Source organism: Argentina silus (assembly GCF_951799395.1).
Source record: "Argentina silus genome assembly, chromosome: 16".
Lineage (NCBI taxonomy): Eukaryota > Metazoa > Chordata > Actinopteri > Argentiniformes > Argentinidae > Argentina > Argentina silus.
In genome coordinates, this window is record NC_139670.1 from 16555925 (window position 1) to 16578660 (window position 22736).

The 22736-nt window shown below is 43.7% G+C and overlaps 1 protein-coding gene across 1 annotated transcript; it reads left to right on the forward strand.

Annotated features, from left to right (window-relative positions):
- Positions 1–6229: 6229 nt before the first annotated feature.
- Positions 6230–22074, forward strand: phyhiplb (phytanoyl-CoA 2-hydroxylase interacting protein-like b; the record flags this gene model as incomplete). Its single annotated transcript, XM_083687202.1, has 5 exons — positions 6230–6335; positions 18298–18494; positions 19192–19366; positions 19996–20113; positions 21537–22074. 5 exons carry the CDS (start codon positions 6230–6232, stop codon positions 22072–22074), a joined length of 1134 nt encoding a protein of 377 aa, XP_083543328.1.
- Between the last annotated feature and the right edge of the window lie 662 nt (positions 22075–22736).

A 22736-nucleotide genomic window follows, 5' to 3' on the forward strand; every position in this document is an offset into this window, starting at 1 on the left:
TGCGGCTGATAGATCAGACTTGTGGTCTGTGGTGACGGCTTCAAAAAATGCAACATTTCACAATTCAATTTGGGCTTGTTTTATTTTCCTCTGGAGGGTCTCGCATTTCTTTTCTTTGACCTTGTGCAATCCCCACCACATTGTTTGGGTCTTGAAAGTGCAAAGGATTGGAAAGCATTTCTGTGGGGAGGGGGAGGCGTGAACATGCACTACACCACAATACTCACCAAATCATTCAAGAGAGAGCGAGTTCAAGGAAGTCTCTTGTATCCATTCAGGAAAAGGAAGTTGGCCATGGATTATGATTATAAGGCATTATCTATTGAAATACAATAAACACTGGAAATGTCAAATATGTATTTTTCTCCCAAAAAATATCCGGTATCTGTTTCACATTATGATAGATATGCAGCAAGAGTGGATTTATTCCCCCCAAAATGTATTTGTTCACTGAGTTTTGAGGGCATAGAGAGAAAGAGAGGGAGAGAGAGAGAGAGAGAGAGAGAGAGAGAGAGAGAGAGAGAGAGGCACAGATGTACGGATGTACAGATATACAGATAGACAGACAGAAATGGGGAACCATTACCACTCCAATCACTTTTTCTGTCACTGATTTATTAGGGAGACAGATTGATATTGATAGGAGATAGATTGCTGGTCGGATTGGATGTCATTCTCAATGCTATCTGAGTCTGCTGCCATAGTCCTTTCCAACCAAATCAGTGCAAATTAAAGATGACTCCTTCAGCCAGGCGTCAGATTCTGTGGGCAGTCTGTCTGCCTTTCTCCTCTACATATGTATGCAAGGCTCCAATAACATTGGTCTGTCAGAAATCAAGTCTTCAGACCTTGGCTTTTTCTATCTCCAGTATGCTGCGCTGACCAAGTGGAGAGTTTCATTGTCAACATGCTGTATGATTTGTATCCTGATTGAGGATGCCGTTTGACCATCGAAGGGTTCCCGTCTTGGAATACGGTTTTGTCTTTCTTTTCGTAGTAGTTGTTAGGGATATTCTGTTTGACCTCAATACAACTTTCCTGGTCAGACAGACGACTCTGTACTTTAGTGGCAGGGAAAGATAAAACCATAATATTCTAAGAATGGAATTCTAAGCTGAAATCAAAGCTGAAATGAAGAAAAAGTTGTTTATTTATTGGCCATTATTGACTTCAAAGCAATTCATCAACTGGAAGATCTACATCTACTGTAGAGTCATTTCATTTGCATCAGACATATATGACACGCATAATGGTTTAACATTTCAACGGATCTTACAGAGAGCTCACAGTTGATAGACAGTGCAGTATCAACCCCACCACTATCATACACCAGGGGGCGCTAAAGCACAAAGTTACATTTTATAATTCAGAGTGGCTAAAACATTTATAGATACAGTGTTCTACCCATATTGTTGAATAATTGATCATTTTGTATACGGTTATTCATAGCTGTGGTCTCTCAAATCAGCATACGGGAATTTCCAACCAAGGAAGTGAGAAGAAGGAAAAGTCTGAAATGAATACATGCTCATCTGTTTTTATTTTTTGTCTGTGAAGTGAGTCTGTGACACACATTGTTGCTGCTCAGAGGGTTGTACAGACGGTACTTGATGAAGACCCAGTCATGCATTTGCCCTCCCAGGTCTGCCTGGTTAAGGACCAGAGACTTGGCTCCCTCCCCTCGACTGTCACAGGCTAAGAATGTCCCGGGCAATCAGGCACTTTGAAGCAGATGCTCACCAGAGACGCTTGCAACATCAACGCAATCTCTCTCTCTCTCTCTCTCTCTCTCTCTCTCTCTCTCTCTCTCCCACAGTGGCTTGCGTATTACTTTCTTCTCAGATATAAAACACGAACTACAATACACAGAGATCTGTGTGCAGAATACCTGCGCAAGCCTCAAAGTACAAAACAATGATGTACTATATTAATACTGCAAGACCCAGCACAGCTGTGACAAATACACTAAAGTTAATATGTACTGTAGTATGTTTTACAGTAAGGTATAATATTCCTCCCATGCAGTCCCTGTCAGTGAACTCATAGACCAACATTTGTACAGTAGCAGTCAAAAGTTTGGACACACCTTCTCATTCAATGGTTTTTCTTTATTTTGATCATTTTCTACATTGTAGATGAATATTGAAGACATCCAAACTATGAAGGAACACATATGGAATCATGTAGTAAACAAAAAAGTGTTAAACAAACCAGAATATGTTTTATATTTTAGATTCTTCAAAGTAGCCACCTTTTGCTTTGATGACAGCTTTGCACACTCTTGGCAAGTTTGTGTCCAAACTTTTGACTGGTACTGTATTTATCCATTCCAATATACTGTACCCAGAGAACTGAATCACAGTCAAATGCATTATGTGTATTCTCTGTTTGATATCTGAATTTGTTTTAGTTTTTCTCCAACCTAGGGCAATCCTGTTTTGTTTTCACCTGACCTGAGCCTTTCACCTGGAGAGAGAGCAGCAGCCTTTCACCTGGAGAGAAGGGGGCGGCCTTGCCCTGAATAAGCCTGTGGATTAAATTACTCTCCCACCTCTGCAGTGGGTGACCTCAGCAGTGCAGGGTTAAGGGAAGCTGGATTGCCGTGCTCTGGGCCCCCAGCTCTCTCTCTCTCTCTCTGTCTCTCCATGGAGCCATGCTCTGGAGCCGTCCTACTGCCTCAGGGCTGCTACGCACAGCTCTCTCTCTCTCTCTCTCTCTCTCTCTTTCTCTCCCTCTCTCTCTCTCCCTCTCGCATTAAAGTCTCTCCCTCTCTGCAGCTTATGTAACCCTGTCCTTATAAGTAGATAATCTGATGTGTCTATGAGAAAGTGTGATCAAAGCACCACTTCAGAAGGCTCTGACACTGTGAAATTGTCTCATGGGGTTATGCAACACAGCCTCCTACCGTTGGCTCTCTCTCTAAGCTGCTGACTGTCTGCATCAACACCCTGACTCGAACAAAGCCTCCCCTCACCCGCAGACCTAAGGGGGGGAGATGGCTAATTCAGCATCTTACTGCACCGTCAGCGCAAAAAACAATCCCACTGTGGCTGACACCCAACACTCAGCGCTAAATACAGGTTCTAAAATGCATTTTTTTGAAACGTTCATACCGCTGGTTGTATTTTGTTCATATTTTGGTGATGGTATTTTATCTCAATGAGTTGATAACTCAACTGTACCCCTTGGCTTCATATATGTAGATGGATACTGTTATTTCGAGGGTTTGGGCCAACCGTTAACACAGAGTAAACTGTGGCTGACAGGCACAGCGCTCTCAGCGAAACTCTCCTAAAAGTCAATGAAAATCTCCTACTGCATGTTTTGGTTTATGTTTACGAAGTGTTCCCAATAAGGTGATATATCTCTGCTTCATATAAAAGCATACTGTAAGGGTAAACTAAATTGAGGGTAAATGAGGGCTCACTGCCTGAGGGTTGGTGTATGTGCTAATGATAAACAAGGTTGGAGGCACTGTACCCAGCCAGCTGAGCAGCAAAAAAATCAATCAAACATGGAGATGTGAGTGTGTGTGTGTGTGTGTGTGGGGGGGGGGGGACCTTGATCAGAGCAAAATGCTAGGTCACAGGAGAAGCCTGCTATCTGGTGAGCAAGGAGGATTTGGGGGTGGAGATTATGCAGGTTAGGTTTTGCAATCCCCTCAGTCACCCCGGCTTGCTCCAGAGGAGTCCAGGACGAGGACCAGGGACACGGAAGTCATATTAATGATGCTAGCAGCAGAGGGCTGCATTGTCTTCCATTGTGTGTGTGTGTGTGTGTGTGGGTGGGTGCGTGTGGGTGTGTATATATGTGTGTGTGTGTGTGTGTGCATGTGTGTGCATGCGTGTGCATATATGTGTGTGTGTGTGTGTGTGTGCGTGCGTGCGTAACAGAGGTGATAAGAGACATCACACTGTATCCATCTCTGCGAGACACTGATAGGTATTTCACACACCACACAGGGCCCCTGGAAGAGGAGCGCGTGGGTCCTGGATATATCCATTGGCAGGCTCAAAAGGATATTTACACACATTGCTTGTTTGTCTGCAGATATGTTGTCCTTTGTAGCAGCTTGGGCTTACTCGCTCTCTCTCTCTCCCAGCAAATGCCATCTGCCATTTGCATTCTGCAGCTCACAATCTGCTACAGTCCTGAACATTGATAGGAGGAATGAAAGCACACCGATATTGATGGCATGCTCAAAGCAAGCTAAAGAGGCATTAGAGTGAGAGGAGAGCGGGCCGCCTTCCCCTGCAGGTTATTGGTCCGCAGCTTAGGGAGGCTGGGAGAAATGACGTTTAATTTAGCTTGATGGAGGAGGGGGAGGGGGAGGGGGAGGGGGAGGGGACTGGAGGGCAGGGAGAGTGGATGGGGGGGAGGGGGGGTGGAGAGGTGAGGAGGAGCTGTGCCACAGCATCTCCCACGTTTCTGTGTTCCTCCTCCCCAGCTTATGCAGAGAGCGAGTGGGGGGAGAGAGAGAGAGAGAGGAGGATAGGGACACACACACACACACACACACGCACACACACACATAGAGAGAGAGAGAGAGAGAGAGAGAGGAGAAGGGATAGAGGGAGAGAGAAAGGGATAGAGAGAGAGAGAGCAGTACAACAGGAAGGAAGCAATGTTGAGGGGGAGGGAGGGAGACAGAGAGAGAGAGAGAGAGAGAGAGAGAGAGAGATTGCTGAGAGAGAGAGAGAGAGAGAGAGAGAGAGAGAGAGAGAGAGAAGCACAGCACAGCACAGCAGGAAGGAAGAGATGCTGAACCCAACTATGACTTGTCGTTCCAAATCCTTATTTGGAAGTATGATATGAGCACACAACCATAAAGAATGCATGATTGCAAAGTTTCAAGGTTGTCTTTTATTGTACCTGAGCCAGCAAGCAAGGTTATGTCTCCAGGACCAATGATTCAGTAGGCCCAGGGGTTGCATAAATAAACTATTGCGTAACTATTAACCTTCTTCAAACGATCCCTCAAAACCAATCTTTTTAAACTTGCTTTTAATCTTTAACTATTTTTATCGTTGTTTTTGCTGACTGTGCTTTTGTTGTATTTTTTATCTATTCTTGCTCTCTCCATGGAATGTTGTGTACTGAGAAAAGTAAATGCATTATTATGATTATTATGATTATTATTATTACTGCTACAGGTAATTAGTAAGATAAGGTCTGTCAAAGGAGCTTGGGATCATCTATGTCATGAAAATGTCTATGTCGTGAAAGCTATCAACGTCTTAAAACAGTACAACTGATGTTACTGTGCTCTGTTTGTCATAGCAATTTGTTGATTACAAATTCTTGTTTCATATTTTGGCATCTCACCATATGCAGCTGCAGTGCTCAGTCTGCCAATAATTTTCAGGGCATTTTAGTATAATTTGCCTGCCTGGCTTAGAGTCTACCAGATATACTGGAGCTGGCCAGTCAGGTCAGGACACCATCAAGAGACGTGTAATTATCGTAAACACATTTGCCTTTTGCCTTAGTTTCAAAAGTTTTGCCAACGTTTGCCTACTCCAAAACATGCATGAGTTTTTTGGTCAAGTGTATTGAACCTGTTGTTCAAATCTATTGTTAAAACACCTTATCTTGAAGATAAGGAATACGACTGAGACTCTTCAGGAATAGTGGACTTGACTGGAACTGATGGGAGTCCCACAGAGAGAACATGACGTTCATCCTACTGCAGGCACATTTCAAATGAAGTAGGCCTAATAATCTAGTGTTATCCATTTGTAATGAAGAGAGCTGGGGATGTGATTAAGAGGCGACAGTGGTTTCAATTGTGAGAGAGACACAAGGGGCAGGGTAATCTGGTTATATAAGCAATCATTTTAATTCCCTTTTCATTCACTCCGTAAGGCTCCGAGTATCACTCTGTCCCGCGGCTGAATAAACACTTGTGGCTTGACTGCAAAATCATTGTTTCATTCATTATTCAGACTACAGAATATGTCAATGGACTACATGCTCCATGGAATACATGTTTCTGTTTTAAACGGTCTAACTACCGCGTATCAGAGACCATTTGCCCGGCCGCCGTGTGGCCGTGACGATGTGCTGACGCTTCGCGTAGTGGAGCGCCAGAGGAGGGAACCCGCGGAGGGGAGGGAAGGGAAAGCGCACAGCCAGTGGACTCTGTATTCAAGGTGAACATCAATCCTGCGGCACGGCGAGAGAGACATTTCACTAGCAGCTGGAGACATTCGCGCAAAGGCTTGGAAAAATGGAGGTTCCGCGTGTGGAACACAGTATTTGCAGTCCGGCAAGCCCATGTGAGGACATGATTAAGAATCTGAGTTTGGACGCAATTCAGCTTTGTGATAGAGAAGGTAAGAGAGCCGGACCACCGGCAGGGTCATGTCTGGATTGCATGCTTTATATTGGGCAACCATATTATTTTCCGTTAGCTTGATGGATACCGGTGTCCTGAAGCCCAATACAGTTTGAATTGGTCATGACAGTTTGAATTGGCCATTGGAAGCACATGGATCCATTGGATGATGCAACAAGGCGGACCTTTTGGTACTTAATAGGAATGGACATCATTGCTGGTTCTTTATGTAAAAATCACTCCATTTAGACAATTACATTGGCTTCAGGTTTTGTTCAGTTTAAAGTGAGCAAATCCCCAATGTATCATTGGTATATCACTCCACTATTTACTCACACCTGCATATGAAAAGAACATGATTTTGAACATTTCCACCGTGCACATTTTTCATTTGGAATAGCCTCATGGTTTCATTGTGCACTTTGCTGGACGTGCGCGGAGCTGGCGCGGTGTTCAGCACCATGGACACGGACCAGCGAGATGCACCGCCACAGTGGCAACGGATCCAAACGGATCCAAAACGACATTAAAACATACATTGGTCTCATATTTAGTGGCAACATTTTATAGAATGTGAGCGCGCAGACAAAAGGAGTGATAATTCAGCGTTGTCTTAATTAGGGGGTTTAAAGTGAACACAGGGGGTACCAGTCTCTGAATTCAAAAAACACAGAAAGGAACAAAGCGAGCAATTTACAACGTAAGGTGACATCATGGTTATAGACTACGTTTGCTGACTCGGGGTTTTGGCAGTCCTTTCATTTTGGACAAATGTCATTTTTTCATAAGCTTTGGTTTTGGTTTGGTTCTTTTGTTTTTACATTCAAATGTATCAGCCAGAGCATGCCATGTGCCTATACCCATGGAGCACTAAATCATACTCCTAAAAGTTGATGTCTCATCATTCCCTAAAGGTGAATTGTTGGCCTTGTAACTTAGCTCACCCATAAATGCAAAGATGGCTGCATCTAGAGCTGACATTATGAGCAGTCAGGCAGGGGCTACACACCCTATCTGTGGGATGATGACTGGGCCAGCAGTACTCATGCAATACGGCCATGAGGGAGGGGGTGATGGGAATGAATACATATCATCACTAACTCTATCATGCCTTGATTTCATTATCCCAAATGGCTGTAGACATATCTAGAGAAATGCACTGCAGTTATACAATACACCAGTCCAGAGCCTGAAAATATATGCATTGCTAGCAAAGCTGTACTTTAATTCATTCATCTTTCAGTAATGAACCAGACTGTTCCCCCTCCTGGAGTGTAGCCTTGCTAACTGCGCTGAGGGTAATGCCTTAAGCTGAAGTTGTGAAGGGCAGGACAGGTGTTCTGTCTGGAAGCTGAATGCGCTTTAGCAGCCTGTTTGGTATTCCTACCCAGTTCCCTGTGTGTGAGGGGAACCTGGAGTTCCTTCAGCCCTGTTGTCACCAGAGGAGGAGAGGGAGGAAGAGGAAGGAGAGAGAGAGAGGGGGGGGGGAGGATGGAGGGTGATAGAGGGACAGAGGGACTGAGAGGGAGGTTTGGAACAAGCAGAGGGGTTTTTGCACAGTCACGGTAGATGAAACTCAATTACATGCATGATCTTCGATCAACGTTGCTTTTGTTTCCTCCACCCAACATTGTATAGTATATTCTCAGCAAATGGGCAGTTGATACATTGGAAACCACACTTGTTATGCTTACCACATTGCCTAAATGTTTCTTCAGGAGTTTTTTTTTTTTGTCTTCTTTTTCGCCTGAAGCTACCATTTCATTCCGCTCGGGGGCAATTTTGTCTCTGCCCAATTCCCTTTTTAGAATATCTTCGCCTTATTACTGATGAGTGACATTTAGAACTGAAAAACAGAGCGTGAGTCACTTGCTACATTCTGTGGAAATTTCTGGATCACTACTCTGCTGTCATATCAGATGACATGGTCCTTGACTGTTGTCTCAGCGACCATGAATCTCCTGCTTTGATGCTGTCTCATAGAGGCCTGTATCTGCATGAGGATGAGGAAGATGAAGACCCACTCCATTTTCATGACTGATTACATGTCATTACGGGAGTGTCTATCTAAATATCATCATACAGTATGTATCTAAAAATACAAAGAGAAATCGCACGCTTGAAGGATAACGATAACGAGTAAATCTACAGTAAATCTTAGTATATCATTTCATAGTTGCAGTGTACAAAATTGGAATGAACTTGGGGTGGGGTTTGGGGTGGGATTGACGGTGCTGCTTTGGTAGCTGACAGTACCATGAATGTGGCTGCCTAGCTACAGCTGTGCAGGGACTGGGGCCAGGGACAGGGCCCACCATCTGCTAGCTAGCTAGCGAGCCCCCACCCATGAAAGGAACCATTTACCACAGCCCCCCAAATTGGGTGCAGTGAAGACTGAAGCGCAAAGATAAACAAACAAACAAACAAAAGACCCCCCCCCCCCAAACAACAGTCAAGGAGAAAATAAGGGTCCCGATTCATCATTATTTGCTGTTAGATATGTGGTTGATTCAGTGCTGGACATTGTTTAGTGAAGGCAGATGCTCTGGTGGGAGTGGCTGGTCTGGCTTCATGCTAATTCTGTTGTTGTCCTTTTAAGGGGCCGGTGGCTGAGGTTGTGTCTTGACGTAAGCACTCCCCTGTGGCTCAATGCTGGGTCTCTGGCAGCTGCACCTCAGCTGCATTTTGTCTTAAAATGCAAATGTTTCTCAAGTAGATAAAATGATGATTCCCACAATGCAAAGCGGTTTAGCAGCTACTCCACACCTGATGTGTTTTTTTTTTGAGAGATATAAGCGTCCATATTGTGTGCAGAACAGCTTATTTCAGTAAGGAAATTAACCAACCCAACTGCAAGGAAAGTTTGTGACAACACAAGGGCTACACGAAAACAACAAGTAGTTCCCAAGGGCTACACGAAAACAACACAAATCATACTTCATAATTAGGTCATAAGAATCCATAATACAAAGGTACACTACAGATATCATCTGGTAGGATTGTTGTGTGATGAAGTAGTACATGTGCTGCTATTGATAGTGCATTGTATGTTTGTATCGTTTGTATTCCATCAATATAGATTCAACTTTATAGCAATATAGCCCGAACTGTAGTGTTTTTGATTTGATTGCTCTGCATCTCCAGTGAGATGTTAACATTGGCAGGGCCATTTCACACTCAGCATGTGATCCTCTTGCCTTGCCTAACCAAACAAGCTGTGCCTAGCCCGAACCCCACTGTTTTGTTATGGTGTGTGTACTGCTACTATATACTGTTGTATTGTCTGAGGGAGAATAAGCTCATATATACTCTGTCTCTGTCCCTGCTTATGTCTCTGTATGTCTTGTAGCAGATTATCATCTGTCATTTTGGTCCCAAATGCAAATGTCTGCCATTTATGGGAGGTTGAAACCTGCTGATTGGTTTGTAAGGTTTGATTTGCGAGTAATGCAAATACGGCCTTGCAGAGTTTAGAAGGTGTCTACAGTCAGTGGAGTGTGTTGCAGGTGCTTTGTTCAATGATTTGCCTGGTAAATATACATTATGGAAATGTTTCCACCATCTCTCTTTTTGCAGTGACTTTATTGGGAGTCCTCCCAGGATTCTATATCGTAACCTTCAATCAACCATATATTTGTTTAGCACTTTTTACATTAACAATTGTCACAAACTGCTTTACAGCAAGAACAATACAAACAGTATAATCAATACATACAATATAAACAATATGGACTGACACCAACCGTAGAGGCTGAAAAAGCAAGCCAAGGACAACTCCCCAATAGGAGGACAACTTAAGGTACAGTGGCAAGGAAAAACTCCCTGGGAGGAACAAACCTGAAGGAAGGAACCAGGCTCAGAGGGGGACCCATCCTTCTCTGGCTGGTCAGGTGCTGAACAGTAAACTAATTTGGAATATGGTTGGGTGTGGTACAAAAGTTCATGTCTGGGTAGGAGTCCATAGTGGAGGGCAGCATCCTGAGTCGACCCCATTTACTCATTTGAATATGCTCAGTTGGTAACACTAGATAACTCATTTATCAAAGCAACTCATTATACCAAACCATCTGAATATGGTAAACAGGGGGGGCATCCAATTTCCTAGGCAATTGAGATCATGCATCATAGACAGTCATTATGCAGTCCTAGAAATCTGTCATTAGTGAAATTACAGTCTATATTAGGGGATCTCCCTAGTGAGTCTGGCTGTTGGTGATGATCTCTTTACGTGTGGTCAAGCAGGGTACGGATCAATGTCTTCCATGGTGTCTTTGGCAGGCCATATCAGGCCTCATCACACACAGAATTCTGTGTTATCACATCTCCCAGGGTGATGCCAGCCCCATCTAAAAGCTGTTCCTCCACAATACATCATTACTGAGGCACCATGAAGACCCAAACATAGAAGAGAGAAGCACTGCAAGTTTGTTATGGGAATATTTGATATCATAATGATGTGATCAGTGAATAATTGGAAATTAGATGTTGGCTCATATACTGTAGATGCAGTGCAGAAATAACACAAAATCCATCTGAAGATCTTGCCCAGTTTCATAATTTCACAATAATATTATATTCCCTGGCAAAATTGTGAAACACAATATTACCATTACGCCGATTACATGAGACAAATATCAAGAAAAATGAAAATTATCTGATGTTTGTGATTAAATTTGAAGTTATGAAGCCCAGCAAGGAAAGAGGAGCTCTTCGCTGTTTATTGTTCTTGTCTTCATCGAGATTGTTGTTGAAGTATGAATGTTCCAACAATAAGCCATTCTTTTTTTTTTCTTTTTTCTTTTTTACTGCTCTTGCCTTTGGGACCATTTTAAAAAATGTGGGGAATTGTAGTGTCTGCTGTTTCACTGTGATGGCCTTCCCCCTGGGAACAAAGGAGACGGTTTTCAAAAACGCAATCATGGACTCATTAAGGAGGATTGGCTTAATTACTGGTGTGTGACATCACATAGAAACCCGGGGCAGGAAGGGAGGAGGTCTATCTTTGGGGGTCAGATAGATTCAAGGGCAGACTGAACCTCTCTCTACCCTTCTCACAAATGTCAGATGTTTCCACTGTCTGAGGGGCAGCCCTGATGTCATAGGATCCAGCTCTATGGTGTTCTGTATGTTCCTTCTTCCTTCCTTCCTTCCTTCCTTCCTTCCTTCCTAACGAGAGTAGCCTCTGTAGTAGAGGTGATTAGGAATCACTCTCTAGTGATGAGAAAGCCTGCGATGAGAATGTTCTCTTCCTTCCTTCCTTCCTTCCTTCCTTCCTTCTCCAATCCCAGGTCCACTACTATATCTGTGTACTGTATGTGAGGGCAGATTTTTTGTCCATGAATGATGATCTGGCTTAAATACACTAGCTGGTATTAGTGTACATTATAGAGCGGGTTGATGAAAACAAGCTTGTGACTGGCCGAGAGTCGTTCGAAGCCGTCATTTAAAAACGTTTAATGTCACGGTCAGATCACCTGCTATGATATTCCTACGCCGCAGTACATTTGTGTATCACATTCCCTTGACAATGTTTGTAGTTTTGGGAACTATATTTCTCAGTGCAGGGGAGAAACCGCCACAATCTATCACAAAATAAATACTTAAGACATGATATCATCATTTTCCCATTATTGCGTAGATAAATCACAACCTCAAGGGCATTATTGCTTAATTATACAATTTGATCAGAACAAGCATATTGATTGGCCAAGAGGCATTTGAAACTGTGCTTTATTCCCTGATAAAGTAACAGCAATTATGTGTTTTGGGCGCAGGGCAGAAACCACCATAATCTATCTCCAAATAAATAATTTAGGCATTGCTTTCTTGTCACAATTCTCTGTTTTGTTTGGTAACCAATAGCAATAAGGTACTCAAGGCCATGCTTTATCGTGAATAAAGTAACAGCTGAGGGGTTGCTGCGAACAACGCCCCTGAGCTGTGACTTCATCCAGGATACAGTCACGTCCTCTCGTGCCTTATTCCTTAACTCATACTGAAGGTCAGATCCCTACTAGACTCATTGGGCTGGTTTCCCAGACACACATTAAGCCTGGTCCTAGACTATAAAGCCTCTTCAATGGAGATTTGTCTGTGATTTAGGCCAGGACTAGGCTTAATTTCTTAATGGGATACTGCCCCATAGTGCATTGCTGTGACTAGTTGATGAGACATGCTAGTCCTACCCCTCCACGTGATCCGAGTTAATAGATGCATCAAGCTCAAAGTCATGTTCAGTAGATTGTTCTGCAGCTTTGACAAGTCAGGGGAACATGGATGTACAATGACGCATCTAACAAGGATTGCAATGCTGCCACATATCTCCCCATTGATTCGCAACATTAAGTATGGCACGTGTGTCGCTATTTTTGGATCTGCGACTCCAAAAGTCATGAAATTTTAATGCGGTGCCCGAGGCGGTGAAGTGATTCTGTTGGCCTGCCTGAGTACCAGGATTATTACACAATGTCTCCAAACTTCAACACTGAGGTCATGAATGACAAATGCTGCATAAACATGGTGGTCACAGTGTTGAAAACAACACATGCTTATGATTTATGCAGCTTGGGGGATGAGGCGACCGGGGTAAATGTGTGAATGGGGGATATACCCCCATCTGTAGCCTGAATTACACACATTAACCATGGGTCATTTACATCAACAATCATAATTAACCATCCTAATGATCCTATTTGAATTATCCAGGACCCACAGAAAGATGCTTCTAATTAGAAATGAATGATAATAGACACTTGATTAGTAACAAACATCGTGGGTCAGAGGGAAGGTAAACAGAACAAGGCAGACACATTTTAACTACTACCATTGGTCCTGCAGTTTCTGCAGCCACAATCATCAAAGAATTAATTCTTTATCATACTTCCTTAAAAAATATGTTCAGTAGGTTTTCAATGAACTCCATAGCAAGAATCTCCAATTAAACCAAGCTTTTATTTGTTATTCTTGTTTTATTTTATCTTTATTTATCCAGGCGGGTCAGTTAGGAACAAATTCTTATTTACAAGGACAGCCTAGCTAGTGGTGACCGGGAAGAAACCACCCACGCTAGTTCCCATTCTACCACCAGAGAAGGACTGCATTATGGAACACTAAGTCATATTCTCTGCAGGTTCTGGTTGCTACGATTAGCAAAGGCTAAGGAATCTCTCTCTCTGTCATGGTTAGCTTTAATTATCCATTCAGATGAATGGAACAAGGCACTTCCTCTGCTCTCTTTGTCACAAGGGTCTGGAGAGTTGGTCAGGGGCCCTCTCTTTTCACTCATGGCCTCTTCTCAACAGGATCCTTGTAGTGGGTTCAGGGCTACTCCGTCGGAAGTCTGTAGAATGAAGGGCTTTGTTCGTGCCCTCATGCACTCTGTCTGTGCATTGTAGTATGGATACATGAGGTTGTTAGAGGACGCAGTGAAGCCAATGAACCTGCTGTGGTACATATTTGCTTGTCCATTATAACGTCTCTCATAATGTCTCTCATTCTTGCCTTTTATAACATCTTTGTCCCGCAATGAGGCACAGTCTTCACTTTTATAGTGTCTTTGTTTCTCATCGATTGTTGATCTTCCCTTCCGTCACAAACATTATTTGTAGATGAACTTTGGTTGTAATTATTTTATTCTGATTTGGGTGTTTTACCGTGTCTATGGTTATTTAGCTATTGAGTGAGATGACTGCATTAGTATTGTGATAACAGGTTTTGTAGTTGTTCAAGTTGTATTGTACAGAGAGTGTCAGGGGAATGTAAGAGGGTAACTGTGCACATCTAGTTATACAGTAACATCTGCATCGAACAACAGCCACAAAAACTAAAATATGCTTACATCATCCAAATAACGGGGATGTGCCTCTCCCATCATGTTTAAACCCCAACTGACTCCATCACTCTTCGTAGGGCGCGGAGCAGGGAGCTAAAACATGATGTCATTTTTGGGAAATGTGACAGACAGCAGAGGCGGAGATTTTTCCCTCACTCTCTAATAGGGGTTGTTTTGGGGATTAGGTGGGCACCAGTTAATCCCTGTGAAAACATGTGCCCTCCCCTCCTTCCCCTCCTTCCTCTCCTCCCTCTCCTTCCCTCTGGTTGTAATTTGCATCCTGCCCCGGGGGTTGACTGTCCATCTGCGTCCCAACGCTGGCCCACGGTGATGCTGATGATTATGACATAATCTCAGCTCTTCCTGTGAGAGAGCGGGTGTGCCTGGCGTGTAGGACAACCAATCGCCTGCTGTCTCATCGCACCCCCAGTGTCCTCCCTGGTGGACTGGACACTCATGGTCAACGGTTCTGAGGAGGAAGCACACAGGGACATGTCCAGTCGGTGCTGGAGCTAGCCACTGCTTTGTGAGAGGAGTTTTTAATCTTTAACAGCCATGAGGAAAAACTGGGCTAGTGTTCTTGCTGGTAGGTAGACGACAAGACTAGACTTCACTTTCTCCTCGACTCCTTCCTTTAATCTCATGCTACATGTAGGCTTAATCCTCTTGCAATCCTCATCAGTCGTCTTGTGTTTCTTGAAGCAAAGATTACGAAGAAAGAGGGACTGTGTTTTCATGTTTTAGACAAGAAAATGTCCCGTGATTTAAGTGGACTTACTTACTGTTGAATCATGTGCGATGATGCAGTCATCATCAACTTCTGCGCAGGGTCTGACTTTTTTATTGTGGAAATCAGTTTGCTCTCCTCCCTCCTATATGTCCTCCTCACTCCTACCCTTCGAAGACTTGATTGCTGGAGAGATTACTTGTGGTTTTGCTGATGCTTAGAGGTTATCTCTGAGGGAGTAAGGGGTGTCATTTTGACACTGGAAAACAGCCATTTGGTTTGGCAGCGCTGTCAAAACACACCTAGAGAATACAAGCAACAGTTACTGCCCACAAATGCCAGACTGTGCTTCAAACAATAACAAGGAGGTTAAGGACTACAAAATGAAGGCAAATGTTGTTTCAAGCAAGTGTTTCATGCGGCTATGCATATCACACAGGTAATTCAGGTAACACAGGGACTTAAAATCATTACCTAAGTGTTTTGTTTGTATAGTCAGTATTTATTATTGCACAGTCAACAAGGCAAAGCATCTAGACAGTGACGCATCCTCCCAGATGGGGAGTTCTGTAATCCCCAAAGCATAATCTACTGATTTTAAGGGGGGCAAAATTACATCACTATATTATGCTTCTCTTTGGCTCCACTTTTGCTCTGGTCACTTCTTGGAGTAAAACGCAGGTTGGGGTAAATTTAATAGCATACAGCATGGTGTGACCAGTGGGTTGACCAGAGTGTTCTTTGATGCACTGAGACCGGGACAGCAATGAGCGGTCGGTTCATTATGAGTCTATAGTTCTACTTCTTTAGATGGTTCCTTTAATGTATTCAATGTGGCAATCAAGTTAATGGCTTTTTTTAAATTCATTAAATAATCATCCTCATAATGAAATGAATGCACATTTGTTTGTGTGTGTGTGTGTGTGTGTGTGTGTGTGTGTATGTGTGTGTGTGTTTGCGTGTGTGACCACCTCAAATCAGTTTGCCACAGCTTTAAGCCTCTCTACCTCTAGATTGCTGGATTATGTATTACATAAAACGCATGAATTATGATGAGTTCATTTGGCACAGAGTTACCAATTTTGAAATGAAGATACAGATTGGCAATTGGCCAGGATTTACAGTACTGTTCTATACAGGTGAAGTGCCTCTCACAGGAGGACAAGTGGTGCTACAGTGGTGCTACAGTTGGGTGGTACTAAGTTGTAAACCAGCAGCCATCTTGTTTCACAGTGCTTAACACTACTCACAGATGCATTCATTTTAATATCGTTCAGAAATCCTAAATGCACCATAGTCCTCCCTAACCATTAGCGTATTAATCCCAAGATTATATTTTCTGGTGAGTCTGCTTTGCTGATTTGATCCTCTTTGATGTATTTTAGAGGGCTTTGCATTTATTACAATGGATTACAGGTTTAATGATATTATTAGTGGAGGTGCTCTCCTGTTGCACTGTAACTATTCCTCACAAGTGACCAACACCCTCTCAGACTAGACACTGTAGCACCATTCAGCTAATCACATGAATTCTGACTATAACATGCACTTGAAACAAACAAACAGGTACATTGTAATGGATGGAATGAAATGAAGAATGGTATTACAATGAGCCCGTCCTCCGATTTCTGCCTCCCTCAGCCTCCCCTGGTGCTCACCTCATTGTCAAGGCAGTGGGATACAGAACTGTCACTATAAGAAACCTGGGGGAGAAGGGTGGGGGGGGGGGGTGCACTCAGCTTGTTCCATGGCTTTGAAGAAAACTGTGAGAAGAGGGAATTTTTAGGGTGGCTGAAAAGCTTGTGCTCTGTAATTACTCCAGAGAAGTGGTAATAGTTCATCTTACCCTCTCTGGAGAACATGTTCTCGCTCTCATTCCTGAAATGTACTAATTAGATGCTTCCGAGTTGTTACCATTAATTTATCATTCAGACTCAGTTGTAATTGCCGGCTTTGTGAGAAGCATGGGATTTGGATTTTGTTTCATATGCAGATACACTGCAGTCTTCAGATATATCCTTGAAATCTACAACGCATTTGGTTTGGCTGTTTTTTTTGTTGTTCTTTTTAGATGTATGACAATATACAACAATGGAGTTGTATTTTTTTAAAAGGACACAGGCCCCAGGGCCGTGAAATTGCTCTGGATATGTGAAACAAAAGGCTGGCGTAGGCGTTGCCTTGTTATCCTGTGTCTTTGTTAGGGGAGCACATAACACAGCACACAGCCGCTTGTTCCCTCACATGACCCTTCAGCTACAAAGACATCTGCAGCCCAGCAAGAGCAGTCATGAAAATAAACACTTACTCAGCCTTCAAACGTTAATTTGTCTTCTCATGGTCATTGGTTCAAAAGTTGCTAGCTCTTTCGTCAACGTCTCATCTCAGAGGACTTTTCCCCACAGGAGTCTGTCTTTCAGTCTGTCTCCTACGCAGTGAATAAGTTCCCTTCTTTTCCTTTTCTCTCCATTCAGCCTCTCCTCTTTTGCCGCCGGGTTCTTCTTACTGTGCAGGTAGTCTGTCTACAGCAGAATGCCCCAGAGTTCTTTGTCATCATCGCCCATTCACAATTCAATCATGATGATTGTTGAATAGGCACTGTCATGTTGTTGAAAGGACGAGTGACAATGGATGGTTATTCTCTAATCCTTAAATTAATATGAGGTTAAATAATTGTCCCTTTAAGCTTGGATATATCCTCCCAGAATATCTCACCATAAAAGAGGCAAGATTAAGGCCATGCTTTAGAGTTGGGGAAAATAAATCCAGTACGCATGGGCAACATCTTTTTTGAAATATGGAGCAGCCTCAGGTGCCATCCCTCTCGTTTTTGTAACATCTAACAATCTGACAATTCCATTTTCATGTCATTTCTCCTTCTATTATTCATATTTCTATGCATAGCTGCTCTTTCTGTTCCCTTTCAGAGCCCTGAAGCACTTTCTCAGAAGGCGTAGAAAGCCATGTCACTACCCATGATGCTCCTCTGACATGCCTGTATGAGTAGGTCATGTCACGATGACCTGGTTAGAGGAGAGGCTTTCCTGTCCGTGCGTATCCTTTATTGACATCTTCTATGATTTGATCTGAGCTGTAGGTTTCACACCTCTGCCATCGCCGTAATTGCTTACTCGCTTAGTCTGTGTCATCGAGTCGGGTAGATAAACCAGACAACAGGGACAAATGGCAGATAGCTCACAGTTCTTGGAATCACATGTACGGTCCATACAAGCAGTATGTAGCGTTTCGCACGACGAACATGGGTGTTTCCATGGTAACGGACCGTCCAGTACAGTACACAGCATATTGATTTTATCCCTCCGCCTCCTCTCGCTGTGTGTGAAAGCCTTCGTTGACACGCCAGGTACATGACACGTCTTTCCCTTTCCTCCTCTTCCGCAGGAAATAAATCCCAGGACAGCGGGATTGCCGAGATGGAGGAGCTGCCGGTTCCGCAGCACATCAAGATCAGCAACATCACATGTGACTCCTTCAAGATCTGCTGGGACATGGACTCCCGGGCCAAGGAGCGCATCACACACTACTTCATCGACCTCAACAAGAAAGAGAACAAGAACTCCAACAAGTTCAAACACAAGGTAGCTGACTTCTTAAGGCTTCAAGGTATATTCCGGGAACTTTGATTTCATTTGATTTAACCCAGTGACAACTCAAGGTACATACACATGAACATTACACACACAAAACATACAATCACACTGTCCCGGCCTGGCCTGTCCTGGCCTGTCCTGTCCTGTCCTGTCCTGTCCTGTCCTGTCCTGTCCTGTCCTGTCCTGTCCTGTCCTCTCCTTAGTGGTCCAATTCTATTCTATTCAATTCACACTAACTTGATGCACCCAGCTGTGTTGGTAATCCCCTCAGCCACCACCATATTTAATCTTTGAAGGTGCGTAGAGGATAGAGGGACTCGACTCATTTCCCTGCGACATTCTTTGACCTTTCTCTGCAGTGTTTCATTACAGCTTGTTCCTGTTTGTGATGCTGGGTGCTAATAAATGAAGCTCAATGGCAGGTTCATAGCTTAGCCTTGTAGCTTACGCTAACTCAAGAGATTTAGACTGTGGATGCGGTCAGCACTGCTATCCATAACCTTCAGAGGAAATGAGGGAAAACCTTCATGCACTTACAGTACAGACTCAGATAGACGCACGCACTCATGCACACACACACTGAGGTAAGTAATAGGTCAAAAGCCTCACATGATAATGGAACATGTAGGCCCACAGCTTACAACATGGAAGAATCTAATTATCTCTCCCATCCCATGTCTTTCAGGATGTTCCCACTAAGCTGGTGGCCAAAGCAGTCCCCCTTCCCATGACAGTGAGGGGCCACTGGTTCCTGAGCCCACGCACAGAGTACACGGTGGCTGTCCAGACAGCCTCCAAGCAGAGCGACGGAGACTACGCCGTCTCCCCCTGGAGCGAAATCATTGAGTTCTGCACTGCTGGTGAGAGAGAGGGGGAGGGTGGGAGTGAGTGAGAGAGAGACAGACAGAGAGAGAGAGAGAGAGAGACAGAGAGACAGACAGACAGACACACAGACAGACAGAGACAGAGAAAGAGACGGGGGGAGTGAGAGAGATGGGGGGTAGGGGGTATGATTGAGAGAGAAAGAGAGAGAGAGAGAGAGAGAGAGAGAGAGAGAGATTGCTGGAGGGTGAGAATGTAATAGAGAGGGCTGAAATGGCACCTGTCAGACAGCAGACAGAGACAAGTGATGTGGTGGTGGAGATGGCAGAGCAGAAATAGCAAAGTCACAGAAACAGGCTGTTAAAATCCTCCAGGGGTCACAAAAAGGAACTTGTAATGTCCTCGCCGATGGAGACACATTTTTAATCCCCTTTTTTGTCAAAAAGTGCAACAAGTACTATAGCTAACTTTATAGGCCTATATGTCATACATCAGGGAAGGAGTTTTTCCTGACCATGTGACTAACTAGGGCCCACCGTTTTTTCTAGTCAGTTCACGTGGTCAGGAGACACTCCTGGCCCTACACATACATACAGTGATACTTAACATAGTTTTATTATGAATGTATTCATATATTTTGGGGTTTTCTTTTGTTTTCTTTTACTAGACTACTCCTCTGTGCATCTCACACAGCTGCTCCAGAAAGCTGAGGTGATCGCTGGTAGGATGTTGAGATTTTCAGTATTTTACCGCAACCAGCAGAAAGAGTACTTCGACCAAGCAAGGTATGTACACTAGTCTCTTTTCCACCCCTTAAAGAGATAACAGTTCTAAATTATACATATTATCTTACATGGTAACAATAACGAGAGAGCAGCTAATGCTATTGTGTGACTCTCTTGTGGTTCAGACTACTCAACTACAAACAGGCTAATGTGTGCACTCAGCCTGCCCGAAAATAACTGCAATGTGATACTGTTCATTATGTATGGTATTATGTCAGATAGAACATTTTAGGCCTCCATGTTGTCTGACATCATGTCTTATTTACAAGGTGAAGCGCTCACCATATCGGTAGCTAGGAGTGGAAGATAGGAGGGTAGGAGTAGAGTCAGAATGCTTCAGTCTCTTCAGGATGAGAGGAAGTGTTTTCAATATCTGTTCAAGGATGAGATTTATACACACTGACTCTATAAAAAGGGAATGCTAATGCTAATGTTAATAGCTGTGATGCTCTGTAGTTTAAAATAGGCTCTTAGACAGTTTTTTTTCTCACTGATGCAGATGTTAGCTAAATGATCTTTCCCTAAAGATAGAGGGTGTTACTTAGTGGAGCAAGATGGAGCTAATACATACAAAATACATAAAAATACGTACATTAACAAGACGGGAAACCCATCTTAGACAGCCAATTAAAAGCCAATCTTCCTCCAAATGTTGCAATTGGGTATTTCATTTTTGAATGCCACATATAATGTCTGCACTTAGAGGAATGAAATTCATTTGAGCCCCTACTGTGACTGCGTGGGGCCAATTTAGTCTGCAAAGGCTGATGTAACCAGCTTCTTTTCATAGCAGCGTTTTAGATGTATGTCTCCTATCTGAGCGTCAAAGAGTTGAAGCTATTCTCATTTCAACTGCTGCTAATGACATTGTTGATATGCAATGTGAGTAATGCCATTTGGCAGTGACTGGAACATTAATGGTATTTGTGTCAGACGCTAGTTAGCCAGTTCTTGGTACTGAATAGATTGTTCATATTCTATCTACTGGCTGAGTATACTGTATTTGCATACTGTATATTTTGTATGATTACGATATTTACAGTACAGTACATGGGGTATGTGTAGGACTCTTCCCAGCTTTGTCAGATGCATTCATAACAGACCTGACCTGGGTCGAAATTTTAGCTTTGAGTGTTTGAGTCTTCCTTGAGTGCCAGATGAGCAGGGGTTTGCACTTTTGAGACTATTTCATTGGCTCCGTTGTGTCAGGTATACTCAACCAAGCAGAGCTAAGCATTTAAAATGTTTTCAAATACGAGTATTTGAAATGATTTCAAATGCTATTTGAACCGAGGTCTGAGTCATAATGTGCGCCATATGTAGCAGGAGTCATCATGTTGGCATCACTGTCACAGTCAGAACAAAGTTTGGCATGCTCATTGATTGATTAACATGTTGTAAAAAGCCCCTCTTGTCGTTCCAGAGAGGCCCAGGACAACAAGATGCTCCCGTCCATTAAGGACAACAGCGGCAGCCACGGCTCACCCATCAGCGGCAAACTAGAGGGCATCTACTTCTGCTGCAACACAGAGTTCAACACTGGCAAGCCCCCCCAGGACTCCCCCTACGGCCGCTTCCGCTTCCAGATCCAGGCCGAGACCCTCTTCAACCCCAAAACCAACCTCTACTTCGGGGACTTCTACTGCATGTACACGGCCTACCACTACGTGATCCTGGTGCTGGCCCCGGAAGGCTCCCCCGGAGACGACTTCTGTAAGCAGAGGCTACCGGCGCTGGACATCAGCGACAACCCCTTCCTGACCTGCACCGAGGAAGAGGGGGGGCAGCTGGTGTTCCACCACGCCCAGGACGTCATCCTGGAGGTCATCTACACCGACCCTGTGGACCTGGCGCTGGGCATAGTGGACGAGATCAGAGGCCACCAGCTCATGAGCCTCTCCACTGTCAACGCCAAGAAAGACCCCAGCTGTAAGACCTGCAACATCAGCGTGGGACGCTAACTGGTTAGCGGTTAGCAGCTAACTGGCTAACGCGCCAGCCCTCCTCCCATCCTATCCCAGCCCCCGGCTCCTAACCTGTCTCTCTCTTTGCCTCTAGAAAAAAACCTACACAGACTGTTTGACCGTTTTAATGTTCCATCCAGCATCTCTCTTGAGTCCTCTGCAGCATGTGTTCACAGCTTTTTACCAAACAGTCTTTTCTTTGACCAGCTCTTTCCCCTTTAAACTACTCCAAGTTAGAATTGTTGTTCCCCCTATTTTTCTATATCTTTCTGTTTGGGAGGGAGGGGGCGGGTTTCCATGTGGTCCCTGCCAATTTAACGATGATGACACTGCTTCTTTAACCCTATTGGCTGTGAGCTTCTAACGGACGTTTGTCACCTAATAGAGCTGCAATGTTTTGCCAAAGGTAACAAAAAAATACTGATCAAGCTGCTATAGACAAGCGATGGTAACAGCTTCAACAATGAATTTGTATTCATTTTTATCTTGTAATTCAATACAGTTACTAGATAAATCAAAATAGCATGGTAGGTTGCACCTGCAGCATGTATTTGATATCAGCACATTCACCTTGTTGTCTGCAGTGGTCCATGTTATTTATTCTTATTAACAAAAAACATAGTACTGTATTGAACATAATAAACATGACAAAAGTAGAT